The sequence below is a fragment of the Trichomonas vaginalis genome, chromosome II (assembly GCF_026262505.1).
Source record: "Trichomonas vaginalis G3 chromosome II, whole genome shotgun sequence".
Taxonomy (NCBI): domain Eukaryota; phylum Parabasalia; order Trichomonadida; family Trichomonadidae; genus Trichomonas; species Trichomonas vaginalis.
In genome coordinates, this window is record NC_067204.1 from 13250467 (window position 1) to 13273695 (window position 23229).

The 23229-nt window shown below is 33.8% G+C and overlaps 6 protein-coding genes and 1 pseudogene across 7 annotated transcripts, besides 6 other annotated features; 3 read left to right on the plus strand and 4 right to left on the minus strand.

Moving 5' to 3' along the window:
• Positions 1-196: 196 nt before the first annotated feature.
• TVAGG3_0537990 (uncharacterized protein) lies at positions 197-590 on the plus strand (the record flags this gene model as incomplete). The annotated part of the gene is made up of 1 exon (XM_001303753.1): positions 214-420. The coding sequence occupies one exon, from the start codon at positions 214-216 to the stop codon at positions 418-420; it is 207 nt and encodes a 68-aa protein (XP_001303754.1).
• Positions 591-649: 59 nt separating this feature from the next.
• On the minus strand, positions 650-3301 carry TVAGG3_0538000 (uncharacterized protein; the record flags this gene model as incomplete). Its single annotated transcript, XM_001303752.1, has 1 exon — positions 650-3301. One exon carries the CDS (start codon positions 3299-3301, stop codon positions 650-652), a length of 2652 nt encoding a protein of 883 aa, XP_001303753.1.
• A 743-nt stretch (positions 3302-4044) lies between these two features.
• Positions 4045-4131: a mobile genetic element.
• Positions 4132-4159: 28 nt separating this feature from the next.
• Positions 4160-5098: a mobile genetic element.
• Positions 5099-6563: 1465 nt separating this feature from the next.
• Positions 6564-7867: a mobile genetic element.
• TVAGG3_0538040 (Mariner transposase) lies at positions 6644-7771 on the minus strand (the record flags this gene model as incomplete). Its single annotated transcript, XM_051237809.1, has 1 exon — positions 6644-7771. One exon carries the CDS (start codon positions 7769-7771, stop codon positions 6644-6646), a length of 1128 nt encoding a protein of 375 aa, XP_051095633.1.
• A 1394-nt stretch (positions 7868-9261) lies between the features above and the next one.
• Positions 9262-9695: a mobile genetic element.
• A 3299-nt stretch (positions 9696-12994) lies between these two features.
• Positions 12995-13031: a mobile genetic element.
• A 1987-nt stretch (positions 13032-15018) lies between these two features.
• TVAGG3_0538070 lies at positions 15019-15791 on the minus strand (annotated as a pseudogene). The gene has a single exon. A coding segment is annotated over exon 1 (773 nt).
• A 452-nt stretch (positions 15792-16243) lies between these two features.
• Positions 16244-23229: part of a mobile genetic element that runs on past the window's edge.
• TVAGG3_0538090 (uncharacterized protein) lies at positions 18105-18317 on the minus strand (the record flags this gene model as incomplete). Its single annotated transcript, XM_051237810.1, has 1 exon — positions 18105-18317. The coding sequence occupies one exon, from the start codon at positions 18315-18317 to the stop codon at positions 18105-18107; it is 213 nt and encodes a 70-aa protein (XP_051095634.1).
• Positions 18388-18699, plus strand: TVAGG3_0538100 (uncharacterized protein; the record flags this gene model as incomplete). Its single annotated transcript, XM_051237811.1, has 1 exon — positions 18388-18699. One exon carries the CDS (start codon positions 18388-18390, stop codon positions 18697-18699), a length of 312 nt encoding a protein of 103 aa, XP_051095635.1.
• TVAGG3_0538110 (phage tail repeat-like family) lies at positions 18980-19564 on the plus strand (the record flags this gene model as incomplete). Its single annotated transcript, XM_051237812.1, has 1 exon — positions 18980-19564. The coding sequence occupies one exon, from the start codon at positions 18980-18982 to the stop codon at positions 19562-19564; it is 585 nt and encodes a 194-aa protein (XP_051095636.1).

The following is a 23229-nucleotide window of genomic DNA, read 5'->3' on the forward strand; positions in this document are numbered from 1 at the left end:
AGTATGGAAAAAACCTTTTCAATTAATAAAAACCCATGTTCATGTAAATTCGACAGTAACCTTGAACCTTGAAAATAATATTCTCAAAAATAAAATATCATACGTCATGCATTGCTTTTTCATAGGATGGCCGTCAAATTTTTTTGCCACAATTTTCTTTTATCTCATCAATTTTTATTTCAATTATATAATTTTTCAAAAAAGCCAATAAAAATGTGTGTTGAAGTAGACAGCGAGAATGCACAAAATGGAAAAGGAAGAGTTCTCTCAGAGCTTCCGGAGCCATATAATCCAGAAAACAGACCGACAAGCGATGATACACTTCGAACTCCATCACACGAGACTGAACTCGTCAAGACCTCGCTTACAAAAGCAGCAAGTAAGGGCAATCCAATAGAAGATGTTTCAGTTTCATCTTAAAAATCAATCTTTCAGATCTTCAATTTATAGAATGGAGGGAAAAGTCGAGAAATATACAAGAATTTTGTTAAAAATATACATATTTTAGTATTATAATAGATTATTTCATTCGATTACATTTCATTTCAATGAGGTTAATAGAAAAAATATATAAAAACGAAAAATAAAAGAAATATATACATCATTTTACCATATAAGAATCACAAAATAAATATAAAGATACATATTATCACTTAACAGATAAGATTTTGTGGAATCGAGAAATTCCATCAACATTAAGGAGTTCTCCGATATCTGCAGTGAATGGCCTTATCACAAGTATCTTGAGATCAACTTTATTAGACATTCCATCGAAAGAAAAGTGAGTTTTCCCGATGAAAAAGAAATTTCTTTCATTTGGTTGTTTCAAATGAACATTATGAGTTGTATTATGTGGAGATACGATTTCTAATGTCATATCAACGTAAAATGGATAAACTTGCGTTGAAATTTCGCTATGAACATAAAATCTTGCAAATAAATCTGGAATTTTAACGCTGTTGTTCGTTTCGATACCAGATATAGTTCTCTTAACTGCTAGTTCAGAGTGTGCCTTCTTTTCAATCGATTTTGGATTTAATATCTTGACGATATCTCCTGATCTTTGTAATTCGAAGGCATTTGAGTGCATTTCTTCGATCTTGACATCGCTTCGAAGTAATATTGTGTCATTTCCTGAAATAGCCTTTAATGGTGGGAATTCATTGCAAATTATTTCTTGTTTGCAGTGTGCGAACCTTACAACGTGGTTTTCGGAAGTGTAAGATACAAGGAAGTCAACGGTGAACTTTCCTACTGCATTTACACATACTTTGTATTCAGATTCTGTTTCAGGAGCTTGAGAATCTAAAGAGTATCTGTTTCCTTTCATCTCTTGAGGTTCAATCATCTCAATATCGCTTGATGAATGCGTAACGACATGCAAGCTTGTAAGGCGACCGACTTTTGTGATGGTCTTTAATTTAATAAAGACAGGATGGTTCGGGAAGGTATCTTTCCTGCTTGCTGACGATGATATCTCCACGAGCGGCGGTTCTTTGATGCTGTCGAACTTCAGGGGCTCGTTAAAAGCAGCAAAAACAGGGGCCACGCCATTCCACAAAAACGTGACACCTCTTACAATGATAACTCCACTTTTTGTTGGTTTTAATTTCATTTTTATAGATGTTGATTTTTGTATATCAACATTTTCAATTATTTCACTTTCCGCACTGGCATCACCTTCGACCAAAAGTGACAGGTTTGAAGCGTTGCAAGAATTTTTATTATTTGGCTGCAAAACGAATGAAATCTTTGCGTATTCACCAACACCTATTGATATACTCTCCAAAGCATCACTTCCCCAAGCGGAAGCAACGAACTTATCCGTAGAACTTTGTGCAACAACAGGGAATAACTTTTTTCTCAAGTGATTCCATGTTTCTGAACTTATTCCTAGCGGAGGAGGACTCATTGGGAACCCTGTTGGCTGTACACATAGGTTGTGGACACTCAATGATCCGATTGGAACTGACTGTTCGAGTTCTAATTTTTTCAAAAAAGTGACAAGATCATTAATGAAATTAATATTTCTATTTTGGAGGACGTTCTGGAGTTCGAAAGGTACATCATCTGTTGCAGCTATTCTCATTAGAATGAATTCTTCGAGATTTGGCCAGCCGGTGCCTTTGATTTTGTGGTAAATCCGCCATAAACAGATTTTTTCGTTTTGTCTCAAATTCATTTTCATATATGAGTTTGCAGTACGGTAAAGAACAATGATTCCTTTCATTGTCTTCTGTGAGAAGTACGCGGCTTCGAATAGCAATGGATAAGCAACATCTTTGAATGGATTGTCGCTGCGAATGATCGATTTTACAATTCTCATTAAAATCTTCCAAGAAATCATGAGATCGTTGTGTGTCGCGCAGTAGTAACACATGATAAACATGGACTGATAGAACTGGAAGGTCGGTGTCCCGTTTTTGTAAAGTGTCAAAAAGAAATCTCGTAAATTTAATTCATCAGTGGATAAAAGTGAAGTTACGGCCATGGTAATGAGGAGACTGTCTTCTACTTTTGGATCTGATTCGATGAGCTCTTGGTAGAGCTGCTGGTAGTACTTAGAAGCGCTATCAAAATCTTGCATTGACAAACAAACGTCGCCGAGTTGTTTTAATGTAATAATTAGTTGCTCGCGTGATACTTTACCGCCAAAGCCAAGCAAACGACGAAAAGAATTGCTGAATCCATGCCAATTTTCATCAACATATTTCGTAATCGATTCTTTCATATCTCTGAGTACCTGTGGTGCTTTGAAGTGTGTGATATTAAGAATGTGATCGTAAAGAGCTCCTGCTGTGTCGTCATTGCATTGATAAAAAGTATTCGACTTTTGTAATTGAGGATTGACAACTATATTGCATTGCATGATGTTTGTTGTGTAATTGGCTGCCCATTGAGGAAATTGTATCTGTAATCTTTGGTTGACAGTACTTAAATAAATTATGCAGACAGGAATGTCAAGGAAGAGAAATGGCGGAAGTTTATCACGGTCGAAGAACAGTTTAACCCAATAACGAAACCATGGCAGTTCTGGAGGGTCTGTAACAGCAGATGGGTCAGAGATGACAAAAGAAAGATCATTAATGGTTGTTTTCATTTCATCTGAAGTAACATCAGGTTCCATATATACTAATCTGTAATTAAAAGGGTATGTTCCTAGATTTTCGATTTTTTTCCAGGTATTTTTGAAATTTGGGATCAAATTCGGATATAATTTCTCTATTCCAGGCTCCACATAAACATAGATGCATGCTTTGAACCGTTCCTTCAAGATTTCCTTGAAGTCGATGTACTGCATCTTTTGAAGGATAAAAAGTGACAATTTTTTGAAAATCAAGCGCCTAAAAATTCTGCACAATTGCCTTTCTACCGTAATATTGTTGCATGCTAAGTTCAGTCAACGATAGGAATTGAGGGGAAATTAATCGTCGAGGAAGTACGATTATGTAAAGTAAAAATGTTGTGGGATTTTTAATATTGTATATAATTTTATAATAAAATTTTTGTGAGACATTTTAAGAAGCACATATAATTTTTTGAATTTAAAAATTAAAGTAGTGTTGAATGAATTTATTGATTAATTTAATACGGATATTTCTCAAAATTAATCAAAAATAGGTTTTCAGAGAACTTTTGAGATATCTTTTCAAAATGTCTTTTTGAAAATATATAAGTATTATATCAAATTGAAAAAAGGTATTTATCAAAATTCTAAATTCTTAATAAAAAATAACTTTTCAGAGGATTGTGATTTTGAAAGCATGAGTAATAAGTAAAAAATATCTACGATTTTAATGAGGGAATTGTTCCTTATGAGGTATACATTATAACTATATACCTCATAAGGAACAATTCCCTCTTGATAGCTGGGAAACTTTCTCTGAATAACTTATCATTTGGAGAAAGTTTCCCAGCTATCTATTAGAAACTAAAGGCTGTGAGGCACTAATATATAATCAGTGCCTCATAGCCTTTAGTTTCTTATTAAAAACGAGAAAACTTGTTCGAAATGATAAACAATTTCGAACAAGTTTTCTCGTTTTAAGGAGGGAATTGTTCCTTATGAGGTATACAGTATGAATATATACCTCATAAGGAACAATTCCCTCTTGATAGCTGGGAAACTTTCTCTGAATAACTTATCATTTGGACAGAAAAAGTGACACTTTACATGGCAAAAAATAGAGCCTTACTTTTGAGATACTTGAGATTGAAACTGAATCTTATGAGGCGGTGATCTTGAATCACTACCTCATAAGGTTCAGTTTCATATAAAATTTGTTGCAATTTGTTATTCTTTTGCAATTATTTCTTATAAGATTTTACATCTTTTAGCGGGGAATGTTTGTTATTATGTATATATTATAAATATCTACACGATAACGAACATTCCTCGCTAAATTGCTGAGAAACTTTGAGGAAATGTCGAACAATTTCCTCAAAGTTTCTCAGATTTATATAGATCACTAGAGTCCCCTAGGCACTGATTCTGGTTCAGTACCTAGGAGGCTCTAGTTCTCTAACGAACTGATAAAATGTTTTTAAATTTTTGGATATTGCTACCTGTGAAGCACTGACTTCAAGTCAGTACCTCACAGGTAGCAATTACATTGAAAGATGGGAGAAACTTTGTCCGAATGTTAAACTATTCTGACAAAGTTTCTCCCATTTGTAGTGGAGATGGAAGGCTTTGAGGTATATTGTATTAATATATACCCCAAAGCCTTCCATCTCCACTTGAAAGTGTCCAAACTTTGGGTTAATACTTTGCAATTAACCCAAAGTTTGGACACTTTCTAGAAGGAATTGGAGGGTAAGAGATATACATTCATATGGTATATCTCATAGCCTCCAATTCCTTCTTAAAATGGGAGAAACTTTGTCCGAATGTTAAACTATTCGGACAAAGTTTCTCCCATTTTTTGAAGGAATTGGAGGCTATGAGATACTGATGCAATGTCAGTAACTCATGGCTTCCAATTCCTTCCTAAAACTCATAAAAGTGGACATTACATGCATATAAAATTTGACATGTAAAGTCCACTTTTTGTGAGCGGGGATTTGACTCCGTCAAATCCCTTTTTCGTTTACGAGAAAGCCAAATTCTCTCAAAAAGTTAAGTAGGACCAATTTTTTATAAAAAAAATCCAATTTCATTATGAATGTTAATTAATTTATATAATTATTGAATAAAAAATTTTCTTTGAGATTATGAAAAGTTCTTTGAAAAGTTATTTTTTCTCATTTTTAAATATTGTATTAGCCTATTTATTTATAATCCAAATTAAATAACTTTAAATTCAATATTTAAAGAATAATTTTGAAGGAATTGAGTTACTTCCCCCGACGATAAAATTGAGAGGTTTACATTTTGACCGAACTTAGCATGCAACAATATTAAAATTATCACAAAAGAGAAGACAAATTAAGAAATATTGTATTTTACTTTTCTTGAAATTTCGTATAGATTTGGATAAGCTATTATGGCATTGGATGTAATACGGGTATAAACTACTTCATGCCAAACAATAGAATTGGATGTCATGTTATATGGACATAAGTAAACATATATTATTACCATTCGCTATTTGGTTGTTGCATAGAGCCAACAAAAGAACTAAGAATGCACTTATTGCTTATTTACTATAGTGCATTGAGAATCGGAATTCATTATATATGCTTTTCCAAATATATGACTATATAATCAATATATATTTATTTTGCAGAAGGTAGTATGATTGCCCAAAGCGTAGCTACCTGAGGTCCTCATATACTTTCTGAATTAGATTTCTTTTAAATTTTTTTTGTGTTTGAATTTCATAGAATTTAATTCTATAAGCTATTGCTATATAGATTCGATAAATATGTCAATAGATAAAATCAAAATATATACCAATCTTTAGATCTGTGGAAAATCACAAATAGATATATTTTTAAAAAAATGCTTAATTTATTGTATTATCTGAAAATACACTTATCTTTGCTATATACCGTTTGAATTCAAAGTATGATGCAGTAATATGCAACTCATTTTGAACTTCATAAATCATTTTCTCGATTATTGCATTTATTCAACAATATTATCTGTAGATAAAGAATATTCCCCATCTTCATCATTGTTATTTGCACCATGTGAAATCAGAAGTTCTGCTATTTCTTTATATTCGTATTTGGCTGCAATATGAAGAGCAGTTTCTTCATATATATCTTTTTCATTGATATTTATACCATGTGAAATCAGAAGTTCTGCTATTTCTTTATATTCGTATTTGGCTGCAATATGAAGAGCAGTTTCTTCATATATATCTTTTTCATTGATATTTATACCATGTGAAATCAGAAGTTCGGCAGTTTCTTTACAATTATTTTCTGCTGCATAATGAAGAGCGGTTTTTCCATCATTATCTTTTTCATTGATATTTGCACCATGTGAAATAAGAAGTTCGGCTATTTCTTTACTATTGCAAAATGTTGCTTCATGAAGAGCTGTTTGACCGTTTTCAACTTTTGCTTTGACATCTGCACCAAGTGATAGGAAATATTCGCAAAGAGATAGAATATAGGGTGTCCAAAGGTGTGTTTAGCACAAACCTGAATACTGCGAATAGAAATAAACAAGTTACATATATATAAAGTTTATTTAAATATAATCACCATTGGATTCAATCACGCGTTCGCAGCGATCGATCCAGGCTTGAAAGACACGCTTTAAATCATCATGAGAAAATTGCTCAAATTGCTCTCTTACAAAATTTTCAAGATCATCTGGACTCGCGAATTCGCGTCCTTCAGCTCTCTTTTTTAGCGTGCCGAATAAATAAAAGTCAGAGGGTGCAATATCAGGTGAATAAATTGGGTTTGGAACAACTTTGACATTGTTTTCCACCAAGTAATTCATTACCTTATGACTTTTGTGAACTCTTGAATTATCAAAATGAATTGCAAACTTTTGTTTTTGTTGTTTGGATTTCTCAAACTCATCAGAATTGATAATTTGAGTAAGAACATTGTCAATTAGATACTGAGCATTCATCGTATTAGGTTTTTGAAGAATATCAATTGCGATGATGCCATTCACACCCCAAAAAACCGACAACATCATCATTGGTGTGTCAATTTTTTTCTTCGGGAATGTTTGCGGATTTTCATCCTTCGGGATCCAAATGATTTTGGCTTCTGTTGCATATTGAAACCAAGACTCGTCCCCTGTTACTAAAAAGCGAAACTTCTTGGATTGATACGCACCCAATATAGAGAGGAGCTCTTTCGAAGATTGGACTCTAGATTTTTTTTGAACTGAATTAAGGTTGTGCGGAACCCAACGTGTATACGCTAGTTTGTAGTTCAAATAATTGTGCAGATAATAACTGACTGTTGTACGTGGTATCTTTGTCATCTCCTCTATCCTTCTGAGTGATGCTCTTGGGTCTTCATCTAGCGCTTGAAGAATTGCTTTGATTTTTCTTTGATCCGGCGATTTTTTGTCAATTTTTATGATGGGCGCCTTTTTGTTCATGAAGTGATACATCCTAACATGATACGTTACAGTGGAATAGCTAGGAGAATCCATACCGAAGCATTTTACCAATGTCTCGTAGATTTTTTTACAGTCTTTGCATTTTTTTGCAAGAGCGAGGATGTTTTCTTTATGATTCATTAAAAAAATGAAAAAAATCCCGCCAAAATTTCCCGCGAAACCGCCTCTTGTCTCAAAATTCATTTTATATCCCGGCATGGAGCCAAAATACAACTTACTCATCATATACATATATTCATATTTTTTATTATATATTTATAATCAGCATATATCTCCTTTAATAGTCTCATATAGAGCGCTGTGCTAAACGCACCTTTGGACACCCTATATCAAACATTGTTGAAAAAACAAAGCATGCGTTAATATCATTTGTTTGATCGAAATAAACTAAAAATGATTCAAGATTTTTATATGATCCGCACCAGTATAAATTGATCTCTATATTGTGTTCATTCATCAAGAATGTAACAAAATCAATGTTATGAGAAATAATTGCATGCATCATTGATTGACTCAGCCAGAGTTTACCATAACTAATGAGATCTGGAATTTGTGCTAATTTCAAACATTCACTCATTATCTCTGGATTTCCTCCCAAAAACGATAAATATATACAATTTGGAGTTGTTTGTGAGTTAAATTTTGTTCTTAAAAACTTGAAACAATCAACTGCTCCGTAGTAACAACATAACTCAAGCAATGAAAAATCTTTATAAATTGGGTATAATTCGCTTCTAAGTGTCTGATTTTTATTAAATCCTTTTCTTTCCGTGAATGAGATGAATCTTTCTAATTCATTATTCATAATTACTCTGTAAATTGTATCTTCTGAAAGAAAATCGAGATTTTCAAATTTATTTTTTTCAAAATCATCAGATTTGTTTAATTTAATTCCATATTCTCTATAAAATAGGTAACGAATCGGTAATGGAACATGTATTGTCTCCTTTACTTGATAATTATCATACAAGAGTTTGGCAAGAGATAAATATGACTTTGCATAGCGATTATTATACGGAATGATATATAAAATGTCTTCTATAATCTTTTTTGGTGGGTAAATTTTTGAATCAATCAATTCTGTTTTGATCATTTTGTAAATCTTGTTTAATTCTTTTTCATTTTCAGTTTTTAGTCGATACAACGCATTATATGAATCAATGTAGTATTTATAGATACTTCGTAATTCATAGAATTTACTTGGATGAGTGTCTTGATCAGACATTATTAATTTTTAAATATCATACATTTTAATTTTACATTTGAAATTTGTTAGGAAAAATTAATACTAAGATATGCATATGTAAAACACTAATCACAAAGATTTCGGAAATATATAAATCACGCATAACATTTTGATTAAATAAAGAGATAAAATAACTCTTCAACAGAAATGTGGAAAGTAATAAGACTCTCTTCTAAAAGCTTATGTTATCTTCGTTATATTATGATGGACCTTTTGCAATGTTTTAAGTTGGACATGTATATATTTTCCGCTAAAGTTCTTTCAATTTCATTGAATGCGTGAAAAAGTTGGAAAATCAAATGCATAAAATTCTATAGAGTCATATAATACCTTTTTGCGCATTCAATCAACAGAATTCAAAAATATTAATCCCTGATATTTGAATTGTTCTTAATTAGTTGTGTTCCAAAATGAAGAAGAAATAGAAAAATGGAAATCATAAGTTCTATTGTTTTTTCAAAATCTCCATGTTAAAGGCGGAGGTTTTTATGATATGGAAAAATGTTCGTTGCTCAATTATCTCACTATTGGATGGACCTTTATCGAGCGAAATTTTGGCTGTAAAGACAATTCTGATATTGGTAACATGGTGATAAGAACAAATAGTCAGTTTGCATGGTTTATGATGAGATAATTTCGATTTAAAAAAAACATAAAAATTGATTTTAATGAGCGATTATATTTGAATATGCTCTCCTAATTTGAAGGAACTGGTTAAATCATGAATTGATCATGAATAATTTTTTTTCGAAATAACAATTATAATTTCATATTCATTATAAGTTGAAAATATATCATAAAGACTTTATGAATGATAAATTCCTAAAAAACAAGTTAGTTTGTTTCTGAAAATAATAATAATAAAAACCAATTTAGACCCAATAATTTTTGGCGGGATAATTGAGATGTTACGATTGAATTAAAAAAAAGCGGTAATACATTTTTATAATGATGAAGAGGCTGGCAACCTCTGAGTCAAAGCACTTGTTAATGCAATGATGAAGAGGCTGGCAACCTCTGAGTCAAAGCACTTGTTAATGCAATGATGAAGAGGCTGGCAACCTCTAAGTCAAAGCACTTGTTAATGCAATGATGAAGAGGCTGGCAACCTCTGAGTCAAAGCACTTGTTAATGCAATGATGAAGAGGTTGGCAACATCTGAGTTAAAATACTTTTCCCAGTGTGGGAGTAATTTGGAAAAAAATTTAGTTCATATATATTGAAAAAAACAAAAGTAAAAATTAAAGTTTATAGGTTGTGTTTTGATGAGCTAATTGTTAAGATATTGTAGTTCTAAAGAAAAATTTGAGTTTCGAGGAAGTTTCTCGACAGAGGAAACTTTCATATCGAATGTTGCCTCTGTCGAGATGTATGTGACAGGCAAAGTGCAATCACCTATCAATATTGCACTTTGCCTGTCAAAAGTTCCTCGCATCTCTTGAGGTGTGAGGAAGTTTCTCGACAGAGGAAACTTTCATATCGAATGTTGCCTCTGTCGAGATGTATGTGACAGGCAAAGTGCAATATTGATAGGTGATTGCACTTTGCCTCTCCAAACTCTCAAATATGCTTCTCACCATACATCAAACGGGCAAATTTCTCCTTAAATTTCTCTTTATTTGAAAGGTTTTCAACAAAGCTATACCTTAAAAATCTGTGCTTGTTATATCTGATCATTTGTGTGTTAGGGGAGGTAAATTTATTCCACTAGAGCAAATTTTTTCCGAGGTTTCTCATTCGAATGAGAAACCTCGGAACAACTCTTCAATAGTGTAATGAATTTGTGGTATTTGTCCTGCAAACAGCGAGAGAACTTGTCTGTAATTCGTTTATGATGAAGTTATCTGGATGTCTCTCAGATGAGGAAGGAAGTCCAGAAAACTTCACCATAAGTTAATACTTGTGTATTTCTATGACTCTCTTCACGTCAGAGAATGTAAATTTACTCGAATAGGGCAAAGTTCTGCTCAAGTTTCTCATTTGATGAGAAACCTCGGAAGAACTTTGCCCTAAGGTAATGTATATGTGATTGTTGGCCCGCAGAGAAACAAGGAATCTGTTTGTATTTCGTTTATGGTGAAGTTCTCGGATGTTCTCTCAAATTATATGGAAAATCAAGATAACTTCACCATAATTTGTTGTAGTTGTGATTCTCTGGCTCTTTGCCGGCCAGAAAACTAGAAAATAGTTTATAGTGGGAGTATGCTCGATGAATACCTACTCACTAAAAATATACGTTATTTTTTGTTTTCCTATGGGAAAATAGTTTTGATTTTTATACTATCGTATGCTTTGTTATTGCATGAATTGTCTATTTTCTTAATAAAAACTCATTTTTCCGTGTGATTCTGAATCAATGCATTCCAAAAAAGCGTTTTCCGCCTTTGAAACGTGAAAACACACATTGCATGAAGAATCAGAGAAGATTTTCTATCTTTCAATTTTTTAGACTTATTGAAATTTGATAATAACTCCAAATTAAGCTGATAAACTCATAGAGCACATAAAATAACACATGCCTATCATATTTGAATTTTCTAAAAATCTCCAAAAAAATCGCGTTTTAAAAATTTCGTAGTTAAAAAGTAAATTTTTCACGATAAAAAAACTATAATTGGTTTTTTTTGGAATTCTTCGAGTTAGAAAATCTTCTCTGATTCTTCATGCAATGTGTGTTTTCACGTTTCAAAGGCGGAAAACGCTTTTTTGGAATGCATTGATTCAGAATCACACGGAAAAATGAGTTTTTATTAAGAAAATAGACAATTCATGCAATAACAAAGCATACGATAGTATAAAAATCAAAACTATTTTCCCATAGGAAAACAAAAAATAACGTATATTTTTAGTGAGTAGGTATTCATCGAGCATACTCCCACTATAAACTATTTTCTAGTTTTCTGGCCGGCAAAGAGCCAGAGAATCACAACTACAACAAATTATGGTGAAGTTATCTTGATTTTCCATATAATTTGAGAGAACATCCGAGAACTTCACCATAAACGAAATACAAACAGATTCCTTGTTTCTCTGCGGGCCAACAATCACATATACATTACCTTAGGGCAAAGTTCTTCCGAGGTTTCTCATCAAATGAGAAACTTGAGCAGAACTTTGCCCTATTCGAGTAAATTTACATTCTCTGACGTGAAGAGAGTCATAGAAATACACAAGTATTAACTTATGGTGAAGTTTTCTGGACTTCCTTCCTCATCTGAGAGACATCCAGATAACTTCATCATAAACGAATTACAGACAAGTTCTCTCGCTGTTTGCAGGACAAATACCACAAATTCATTACACTATTGAAGAGTTGTTCCGAGGTTTCTCATCGAATGAGAAACCTCGGAAAAAATTTGCTCTAGTGGAATAAATTTACCTCCCCTAACACACAAATGATCAGATATAACAAGCACAGATTTTTAAGGTATAGCTTTGTTGAAAACCTTTCAACGAATGAGAAAGTTAGGAAAAACTCTACCTTATAAGATCAACTATAGAATTCATAGCTCTTTGAATACTAGGAAACATTAATGCAGTAGTTTAAGGCAAAGTTTTTCCGAGATCTACAAAGGATAGAGAGATCTCGGAAGAACTTTGCTCTGCACAAGTAATTTCAGAATCTATGGTCCTCTAAGGACCAGAGGACGGTAATGTAAAAGAATGATGTCAATAGCAGATAAATAATAGCCTTAGAAGTTCAATACGTGCACAGTTTGACTACATTGCCCTAGTAGTTAGACTGTACAGGTATTGTACTTCTGGCCTAAAAAATCCTCATTGAAGACAATAGGTAGAAACTCAAATTGTTGATAAATATCCCAAAATATCATAAGAGAGCCCATTATTGTTACCTGGCTCCTTCCTGGCTTTCAAAGTCTGTAAACGAGAAGTCTTGGCTCTTGTGGTAATTGCTTCCAAGAGGTTTACTCAATTCGAGTAAAACTATAAACCCTGTAACTGACATGTACTTCCTTGAATGGGCATTAAAAGTAATTTAACCTAACGAATAGTAACATGACCACTATTTTGATGACTAAGAAATGTAATTCATCAAATTGGCAGTTCGATGAATGATACCATGCAATCAACAACTGGTTTGTTACAATTTGGCTTGATTCATCAAATTGGCGGTTTGATGAACCGAATATTGTAATCCAGACTAGGTCAGTTACAATTTGGCTTGATTCATCAAATTGGCGGTTTTGTAATAAACAGAAATTCATCAAAAGTGACAGCTCCCAATTTTTTGACAATTGTAAATTCTAAATTGAATGAGAAAAATGAAATAATACTAAAAAAAAAAAAAAAGTAGTGGGGCCTCCAGGCACTTCGTGCCCTCTAGCCCTGAAGATGTTTAGTATAAATGAAGTTTTTTGGGTACTGGGGGCCTCCAGGCGCGTTGCGCCCTCTAGCCCATAAAAAATTTTTGGTAGAGCACTCAAAATAGTATAACTTTGTCCGGACAAGCAAGGGTCTATCGTCGCTACAGGAAAAGTTACAGGCGTTCCAAGGAAGTATACTTTGAGAAGCCTTTTCTGTCACTTTTCAGGAAAAAACATTTTTATTATTATATATAAATGAATTTTACAAAACCACCGTTACCGTTCTTTGGAAATAAGAGTAGATGTAAAGATATTCTATTGAGAGAACTTAAGAAACTACCGAATGGTCTAACATTTGTAGATTTGTTCGGTGGAAGTTTCTATATATCCCATTTATGTCATACAATATTCCCAGACTCAAAGATTATATGCAATGACTTCGACAACTATATGGACCGTCTCAAACATATACCAGACACAAACAATATATTGAAAGAGTTAAAAGAAAAGATACCTATAGGTAAGATGGAACGTATACCATTAGATAAGAAAAATATTGTGAGAGAGGTTTTGAAAAAAGCAGAATATATAGACTGGGATAGTATATCTGCTAGACTATTATATAGTGGTGCTATAAGAGTTCATGACATTGAAACACTTATGTCAAAGTTTTATATCTTAACTATACAAATGTTTTCAAAGAGGACATAGAAAAATATATTGAGGGTATAGAGTTTTGAGATGTCATTGGACAGAGTTGTATGAAAAATATAAAGACAAGGAAAATATTTTCTTTATAGTGGACCCGCCGTTCTATAACACATGGGATTTTCAATACAAGTAGACTGGACTTTGAGAGACTCTTTTAGAAACTTTAGACGTTATACATAACTGTCCATGCTTTTACTTTACATCCGATAAAAGTGGTTTGGAAAACCGTTTATGAGATGGTTAGAGGACATACATGACTATGAGTTTAGATATGACAAGATAGAATATGAGAGAGGTCCTATAAAAGGAGAAAGTGTCATAACAAAGAAATTTTACTAGTAAGTAAATGTGGTTGAAATAGGACTACTTGTTTAGGTTTTTTCCATTGTGTCATTTATTTATTTGACGTGGCAGAAAGGTACAGAGAATATGAAGATGAACCAATGCCTGCAAATGTTCAGCATATGTACTCGTAAGAATATTTTTTATCTAATATTAAATGACGCACAGAACTTAGCGAATGCACAGCAACCTGGACAACCAAACCCAGAGAATATTCCAAATGAAGTTAGAATACAAACTGCAATGGCAAACTATGGTCAAGTGCCAACAGATGTACAATGCAAACTGCCATGTCAAATGACGCGCGTTAGGTTTGCCACCATGGTATGCAAATATGAGATGGAAAGAGTTTTATACAAACCCCGAAGTGGGATATAAACAAAACTTTATGCAGATGACGCGAACACAGGAGTTGACCCAGAATATGTTTTCTACAGAGGAGAAACAGAATGTATGAGCTCCAGTTAAAGAATGCTATGGAACTCAACAGGAAACGTAAGAGACTAGGTGGACATTAGATTTTTACATATAGTAAAATGGGTTTCTTCAGTAAGATAGGAAACTTCTTTCGAAATGTTGGAAGAGGTATATGGAATGAATAAAAACCGTAGGAAGAGGAATTTGGAACGGAGTCAAAAATATTGGTAAAAGAGTAGGTCAGTTCGTTGGTATTATACCTAAAAGACCCTGAACCAGAAGAGCAAGCCCCTGTTATACAACAGCCTGAACCTGCACCACAGTCTAGTTGGCAACCAAATCCAACACCTCAACCGTATTAAAAAATTATATTTTTACCGTTCGATAGTAGTTGTATATGAAACTAAGTTCTAAGTAAAACGCATGGTATAATGGAACTATTCTCTTTCTTCCATCTGTTGTAAACCATACTTGAAAGTCTGAAATACTTCCACTCGGCGGTTCATATAACTTTGTAGGTTTTCGTAAAAGTCATTTGCCAAGCATAAGAAAGAGTTTTGTGCACCAAAAATGAAGCATGAACTATAATAGCATCTGAGTCGAAAACATTTTCATATGTTCCATTAGGGTTTTCGACTTCATAAAAGTCCGGGTGTACTGGATATTCTGCAGGCTGATTTAACATCCTCAGAAATCTATACCATGCCAAGTTGTTATATTTTGTAGAAATATAAACGTTTTCTCCAAGGTCTTCTATTCTATTGATTTTAACAGTTGCATTTTTCCTGTCATATATAATATCGAGATGGTACTCTCCCTCGTCAATGTTATACTGGTTGCATATTCGATATAGATGTCGTTTATTTTTTCTTGAAAAGCTTGAAGAGTTGTTTCTAAGTTTACAAGCAAATTCACTTGTAAAAGTTTTCCCTGTTCAAATTTCTCATACGTACGTTTTTCTTTGTTATAGTATCGAACTTCAAAACCGACTGTAAATGGGAAACCATGTATGGCTTCTGAAATGAACTTCATTTACGAAAGCCAATAGCTTTTTGACAGATGGGTCTCTTAACCATCTTAACGGGTAGTCAAAACGATAGCCTTCATGCTTTACGGTCTCTGTCTCAAACTTTTGACCGACATTCGTAAAAAGTTCATCTAATGGTTTAGTTGTAGCAACTCTTGAATTTTCTTTTTCTATTGAAAGCATTTTATCTAGAATAAAAATGTCAAATGAAAACAGCGTCTATGAGAGAAATACAACACAACCGACAACTCATTATACAAGCTCTAAATAAGAACACAACAAACTTTTCAAACTATTCTAAGATATCTGAGTCATTGAAAGAAGGAAATTTAAAACTGACATTAAACCCAATGACAGATGAGTTTCTATTTCAAGACAATAAGAACCATACTGTTTGTATAAATCCAACAAAAGGAACTTTAAACGAGAAACCTATAAATGAACTTCTTTTGAAAGCAGATGGTGACAACAAAGCAGACAAAACATATGTCATTGAAAAAGTTCAAGAAGAACATGACAGAGCAGATGCAACATATGCAACGAAAGAACATACTCATCCTGAACTAGCAGACAAAACATATGTTGACAATAAAATGTCAAGTGAAGTGACAAGAGCTGAAAACGAATATTCTAAAAAGACTCATACACATTCTATATCTGATATTACAAACTTACAAGAAACCTTAGAGACAAAAGCAAATAAGACTCATACACATACCATTGCAAATATTACAAACTTACAAGAAACCTTAAACAGTAAAAGTGCCGTTAGACATACACATACCATTGCAAATATTACAAACTTACAAGAAACCTTAAACAGTAAAAGTGCCGTTAGACATACACATACCATTGCAAATATTACAAACTTACAAGAAACCTTAAACAGTAAAAGTGCCGTTGGACATACACATTCTATATCTGATATTACAAACTTACAAGAAACCTTAAACAGGAAAAGTGACGTTGGACATACACATACAAGTTTTACAACTGTTGCTATAGAAAGTATTGAAGGAACGGTTGAAGAAACTGGTGGGGATGCATTATATTGTAAACCTCCTAACTTTCCACAAGGTTTAACATCGGATGACGACATAACGACGATGAGAAACATTAGATGTAAAGATGTTTATGTCATGAAGGATGAAAATAACGTTAAATTCACTGCTCAAGATTTATATGACAAGAAAGCAGACAAGAACCATACACATACAAGTTTTACAACTTTTACAGCAGATGATATTACACTAAACACAACCTTGCCAAGTAAAGCTCCAACAATACCACCGGCAACAAGTCTTGTAGATACTTTGATATCTAATGACAATAGTATTATACATCTAAGACAGGAACTCAATGTGCTTAAACAAATTTTGCCGAATCTTATTTACCCGGTTGGCTCTATTTATACGTCAATGAACTCTACCAGACCAGAAACAGTACTTGGTTTTGGAACTTGGACTCAAATAGTCGACAGGTTTTTGTATTGTGCAAACTCTTCAAAGGAAACAGGTGGAAGTAAAACGATTTCAGGTGCAAATTTACCTGCGCACAGTCACTACGTAAGTTTAACTACATCTCGAGAAGGTGGGCATAGCATAAATATTGGGATTGGACAGGAATGACAAAAGGTAAAGGATATGATGTTAAAGACAGCGTTCAGTTTGCTATAAATTGTTACTTGGATAACACTGAGGTAGGAGGAGACCATACACATTTCGTTTCAGGGTATACGCAAACAACCGGACAAAGTAAAGACTACATGCCACCTTACATGACAGTTTACGCATGGTATAGAAATGCTTAGTCGTCATTTTCAACTTCTTTAGCATATTCGTCAGGAGTTGTCTTATATTTGTTAGGAACTGTCTTTGAAAGTATACCACCTTGAACTTTGACAAGTTTGAAACGAGGTCTGACAATAGTAGTTTTATCTTCTGCTTGCAGTCTGTACATTTTGCCATGTTTGCCTAAAACTTCATAATATTCTCTTGTATACTTTCTTCTATTTTTACGAACACGAATGTGAGTACCTGTCGGGTTCCCATTGTTGTCATAGTCAATAGTATTTTCATATGGGTCGCGTTTGGGTATTTCTATTTTTACTTTGTCACCTTTCTGAAGTTTGAAGCCCGGCATTCTTTCTTGTTTGTCTCTTTTGACTAAATTATTAAATATATAGTCTTTCTCTAAGTCAGGGTTGTTTTTCATTTCTTCGGGGAGTGGTTTCCCAAACCTTTTTTTTACGGCTATTGTAAATATTTAAAACTTGTCTCATCTTTGCCATGGAGAAGTGTCTATATTTGTCGTCATATGACATTTCATTTGCTTCACCACCTTGTGGTTGGTTTAAGTCTCTTAACATTTTTATACAACCGTCAATGACACCAAGAGCAGAATGGTTTTGGTCGACAATGAAATATTGGTTTACATTTTTTGAACGCAGATAGTTTTTAATATCGTCTGATTTGAAAGAACTTTCACAGTCAGATGTCAGTTTGTTGGATGGTATTTGTCAACGAATATTGTCAAAGCAGTTTTCACATCTAAAATATTTTTGGACCATAATGGTATGGCTTCACAGTATCTTGTGTTTTGACCAACAAATATTAGCCAGTATGGTGGTCCATCTGTTCTAACTCTCGGAATGTTTTCCAAGATATCCATAAACCAAGCATTTGGTGTTGAACTAAAGATTTTTACCATGAGTGCTTTCTTTGTCGCTTTAGAAACATAGGGGTCCTTGTTTGGATTCGTCATTTTTAACCCATAAGAAATGGGTTTATTTGGCGCGTTAGCAGGAGTTGCATCCAGATTTTTGCCCGCAGTGGGAACAATAGCCAGAGGTGCATTTGGAATTGGAAGGAAGATTTTGAGTACATTAGGTATACTTAAAGAGAAAGCACAACCTATTATACAAACTGTACAGAAAGGTTGGGAGGTAGCACGAGATGCAACAAATCTTATTCCAAATCCTGAAACAAGAGGAAAAGTTCAAGGATGGATGGACAATGTAGGAAGACAAGCAGGAAACTATTATAACAAAGCAAATGACTACTATAACCAAGCAGGACACTATATGGACTAAGGTGAAAGATTCTTTAACAGAGGATATAACCATGCACAACAATGGGTAAACAATAACCAACCTCAACCGCCTCAAACGTGGGGAATGTAAAGTTTTTTACTGAGATGAAATGAACAATACAGCATTGAGACAAATGGGTTCAAGATGGATTTGTCGGCTTCCGGCAGTTACACAACGTGTTTGTCAAGTTCTTCCTATACCTCAGGAAGTTTTAGACCGACTTAAAAAACAACAACAACCAGTTGAAAACAAACCAAACTAAAATTTTTACTGAGATGAAATGACCGAAGAAGTTGAAACGGTAGATTTGACACCACAAACAAAAAGTTCAGAACCATTGTCAAAACCTGTCAAAGAACTTACAGATGAAGAGAAAAATTCAATAATAGAAAGTGCCAGGTCTGGAAATACAAACCCTAACTACAAAGTCACTTTTCATAAAAATGGAACGGCAAGTATCTCAAAAAAGAAACAGACTCTCACAAATAAAATATTGAAGTCTGAAGGAGCTTTCGAGACAACAGATGGAAAAGTTTACTTCACTAACCAACAGTTCATTATAGAACATCTCATTGACTTAGAGTCGAAATATTCTAAACTTTACAACAAACACAAAAAGTTGAAAGGAAAACAAAAACAAATGGCATATGATATTTATGAAGATGTTGACGACACAACTGTTCCTGCAAGTGAAGTAAAGTCAGAGGAACCGAAAAGTGACGAAAAACCGATAGAAGAAGAGAAACCAAAAACTGAAGATAAACCAAAACCAAAGTTTAGTTTCCAAACTAAACCAAGTCAACCTTCATTAGCTGGTATGGGTTGGCGTCAAAGACTTATGGCAGCAGGCGGTTATGTAAAGTAAAGAAAAAAAAATATTTTTTTATTTTTATTTGAAATGTACGCTGAGTTTGTTGGAGAAGACCGTTGGGAAACTTGTTTGTTAGATGAGAAATATGAAGTAAAAACGTTTTTTAAACCATATATTTTTAAAAAAATATTTTTTATTTTATTTGAAATGTACGCTGAGTTTGTTGGAGAAGACCGTTGGGAAACTTGTTTGTTAGATGAGAAATATGAAATTCACTGTTGTGAGTCATTTGAAGTCAGAAACAAAAAGACAAAAAGAGTTTTAAGCGAATGGGAGCAAAATAACGGATATGCTATTATGAAGATGGGTGGGAAACGCTATTTTAAACATGTTGTCATTGCAACTCATTTTATACTGAATCCTAACAATTTACCTTTTGTAGACCATATAAACCGTATAAGAAACGACAATAGACTTGAAAACTTACGTTGGGTCACTCGTTCTGAAAACAATAAGAACAAAGGCAAATTTGGAGATATTGTATTCGAATTTGTCGACGAACTAGAAGATGAAACAATTGAAATTACAGACTATGGCGAGCATACGTTTGAGTTTTACTACTATAGCGAAGAACAAGACTCTTTCTACTTTTATACCGGCGTAAACTATAGGAAATTACAAGTATATTTTACTAAGGAAGGCTATGCTTATGTAAACACTAGAGATACAGATGGAAAATGCGTTAAAATACTTCTTAACAAATTCAAGAAGCTATATGGCATACCATTTTAAAACCATATATTTTTACATATATTAAATGCTTCAGGTTGAAAAACAAAGAACAAAAGTAGCAGATACAAAACCGTTAGACTATATCTTTACAAATGCTGGTATGACTATTTCAGATGAAGAAATTTCATCCCGAGCTTACAGGTTTGACTATCCAATTCGTTGGCTTCAAAGTCCTTCAGATGCAAAGGCAATAGGATTTAGAAGAGTTTTGTTTTCAAATAGAACTAACGCATTTATGTTCGCAGTATATTTTCATGGGCAGTATAAAGGTTCTGATGGTCTAATAGACAAATTTGATGAAATGAGGATCTTTACAGTTCGTTCAGACGAAAGTCTTGAGAAAACTCTAAATGACTTTCAAACTCAAATGAACAAATACTATTGGGAATTTCAAGAAAAATACGACTCTTTACTAAATGGAACATACTATCTGAAACTAGAATATGACAAGATGAACTCCACCGTTTCATTTCAAAAGATTGAAATTAACCCTCCAAGAGATACAGAGTTTTTATTTTGGAAAGTAGACAAACGTTCTTGGGCACAATTTCTTCGGTTACTAAACCAGAACGAACCATTACCACCAGATGGTCCATTTAAATTTATACTTCCACCAGCAGATTTGACAGTTTATAGAAATGTGTTCGACCCTCAAAATGTTATGTGCCATGCAAGTTTCAGTTCAAGCAACAATAGTTTTCTATGTATTGGCAAGGACTTTTATGACTTTGCTTCTAAATTCTACGAACCACCTAGTAACAGTTTCTCTGACTTTCAAGTTTGGTTCACAACAAATGGTGTGCAGCATATTATTCCATTGTACTATGACTTTTATCTCGAATTGTCTTTCATATACAACTACGGAAAAGTGCTGAAAAAGTATTGAAAAATAAAGTTTAGGTGGAACCAGGTCCCTCGGTCCCTCGGTCATTTTAACTTCTCTGAAAAAGTGTGACAACATGACATTTTGACAACAGTCCAGGAAATAAACTTCATCGTACATGTTTTGTCATGATTTCATCGTAAATGTTTTGTCAAACATGTACGTAAATGTTTTGTCATGACTTCTTCGTAAATGTTTTGTCATGACTTCATCGTACATGTTTTGAAGAACTGAAGGTGTCACCAGGTCACTCGGTCACTCGGTCATTTTAACTTCTCTGAAAAAGTGTGACAACATGACATTTTGACAACAGTCCAGGAAATAAACTTCTTCTTCGTAAATGTTTTGTCAAGACTTCTTCATCGTACATGTTTTGTCAAGACTTCTTCGTACATGTTTTGTCATGACTTCATCGTACATGTTTTGAAGAACTGAAGGGGTCACCAGGTCCCTCGGTCCCTTGGTCCCTCGGTCAACTAACATCTTTTTGAAAATGGTGACAACATGACATTTTGACAACAGTCCAGGAAATAAACTTCTTCTTCGTACATGTTTTGTCAAGACTTCTTCGTATTCTTTCACCCTCTTGAATTTTGTATAAAAAGCAACCCGCGGAATTCCGCGGGTTGGTATATTCTTCACAAAATGCTTGTTTTGAGGTCGAGCCACTTTTTGGCTCCACCGTATTTTTCAACCAAAACTCATTTTTTTCGGCAAAAATATATTTTAGGTTAGATGGTGAGATCTCAGAACTAGTCTTATACTGTTTCAAGACAATGTCCGACGGTTAAGCCACAAACGAATGTCCGACGGTTAAGCCACAAACGAATGTCCGACGTACCACCCAAAAATATTTTTTATTTTTATTGTAAGAACTGAAATGACAGTCGAAGCAAAAACGTTCACGAACAAATCTAATGGCGAAACATTCACAAAAGGCACTTACAACGGTATTGAAGTCTTACGTAGAGACAAGGATGGTTATATAAATGCAACAAATGTGTCAGCAGTTTAGGAAAGACTTTAGAAGGTTGTTGGAAAATAAGTCCTGGGAAGAGTATTTTAAGGCATTTTGTGAAGAATATACGCGGAATTCGCGGGTTGCTTTTTATACAAATTCATGCAGGAATTCTGATGAAATCAAACAGGTTAGAGGAACGTATGTAACCAAGACTTGTAAACTATATAGCAATGTGGCTTTCCAAATATTGTATAGCAGTTGGAAAAAATTATGGACTCCATAGACGAAAGAAGTTCATGAGAAATTAGATGAAGAAGAACTCGAAGATACAGTAGAGAATGCTAACCTTGTTCGACAAAGTTAGAAAAATGCATGAAAACAAATAGAACATGAACATGAGATGTGTTATGGTTATAAAGATTCTCCATACGAACTAGACCAATGGGAACAAGAAGATTTAAAGAGAGAATTTAGAGAATATGAACTCGCTAAGATAGCATTTGAAGCTGCAGAAAAGAAGTTAAAAGTTTGGGGTCGTTTTGTACAAAAATATTGTGAGTAAATGAACCATTTATTTTATTGAATTCGGCAAAAATATATTTTAGGGTAGATGGTTTTTAGGTGGAACCAGGTCCTCGGTCCTCGGCCTCGGTCATTTTAACTTCTCTGAAAAAGTGTGACAAATGACATTTTGACAACAGTCCAGGAAAATGTCAAGACTTCTTCATCGTACATGTTTTGTCAAGACTTCTTCGTACATGTTTTGTCATGACTTCTTCGTATTATGTTTGTCACCGTTGAATTTTGTATAAAAGCAACCCGCTGTTTTCCGGCGGTTGGTATATTCTTCACAAAATGCTTGTTTTGTCAAGACTTCATCTCGTAAATGTTTGTCATGACTTCTTCGTATATTTTTGTCAAGACTTCTTCGTAAATGTTTTTGTCATGATTCATCGTACATGTTTTGTCAAGCTTCATCGTATATGTTTTGTCGACTTCATGTACATGTTTTGTCAGGACTTCATCTTCGTATTCTTTCACCCGTTGAATTTTGTATAAAAAGCAACCGTCGAAATTCTGGCG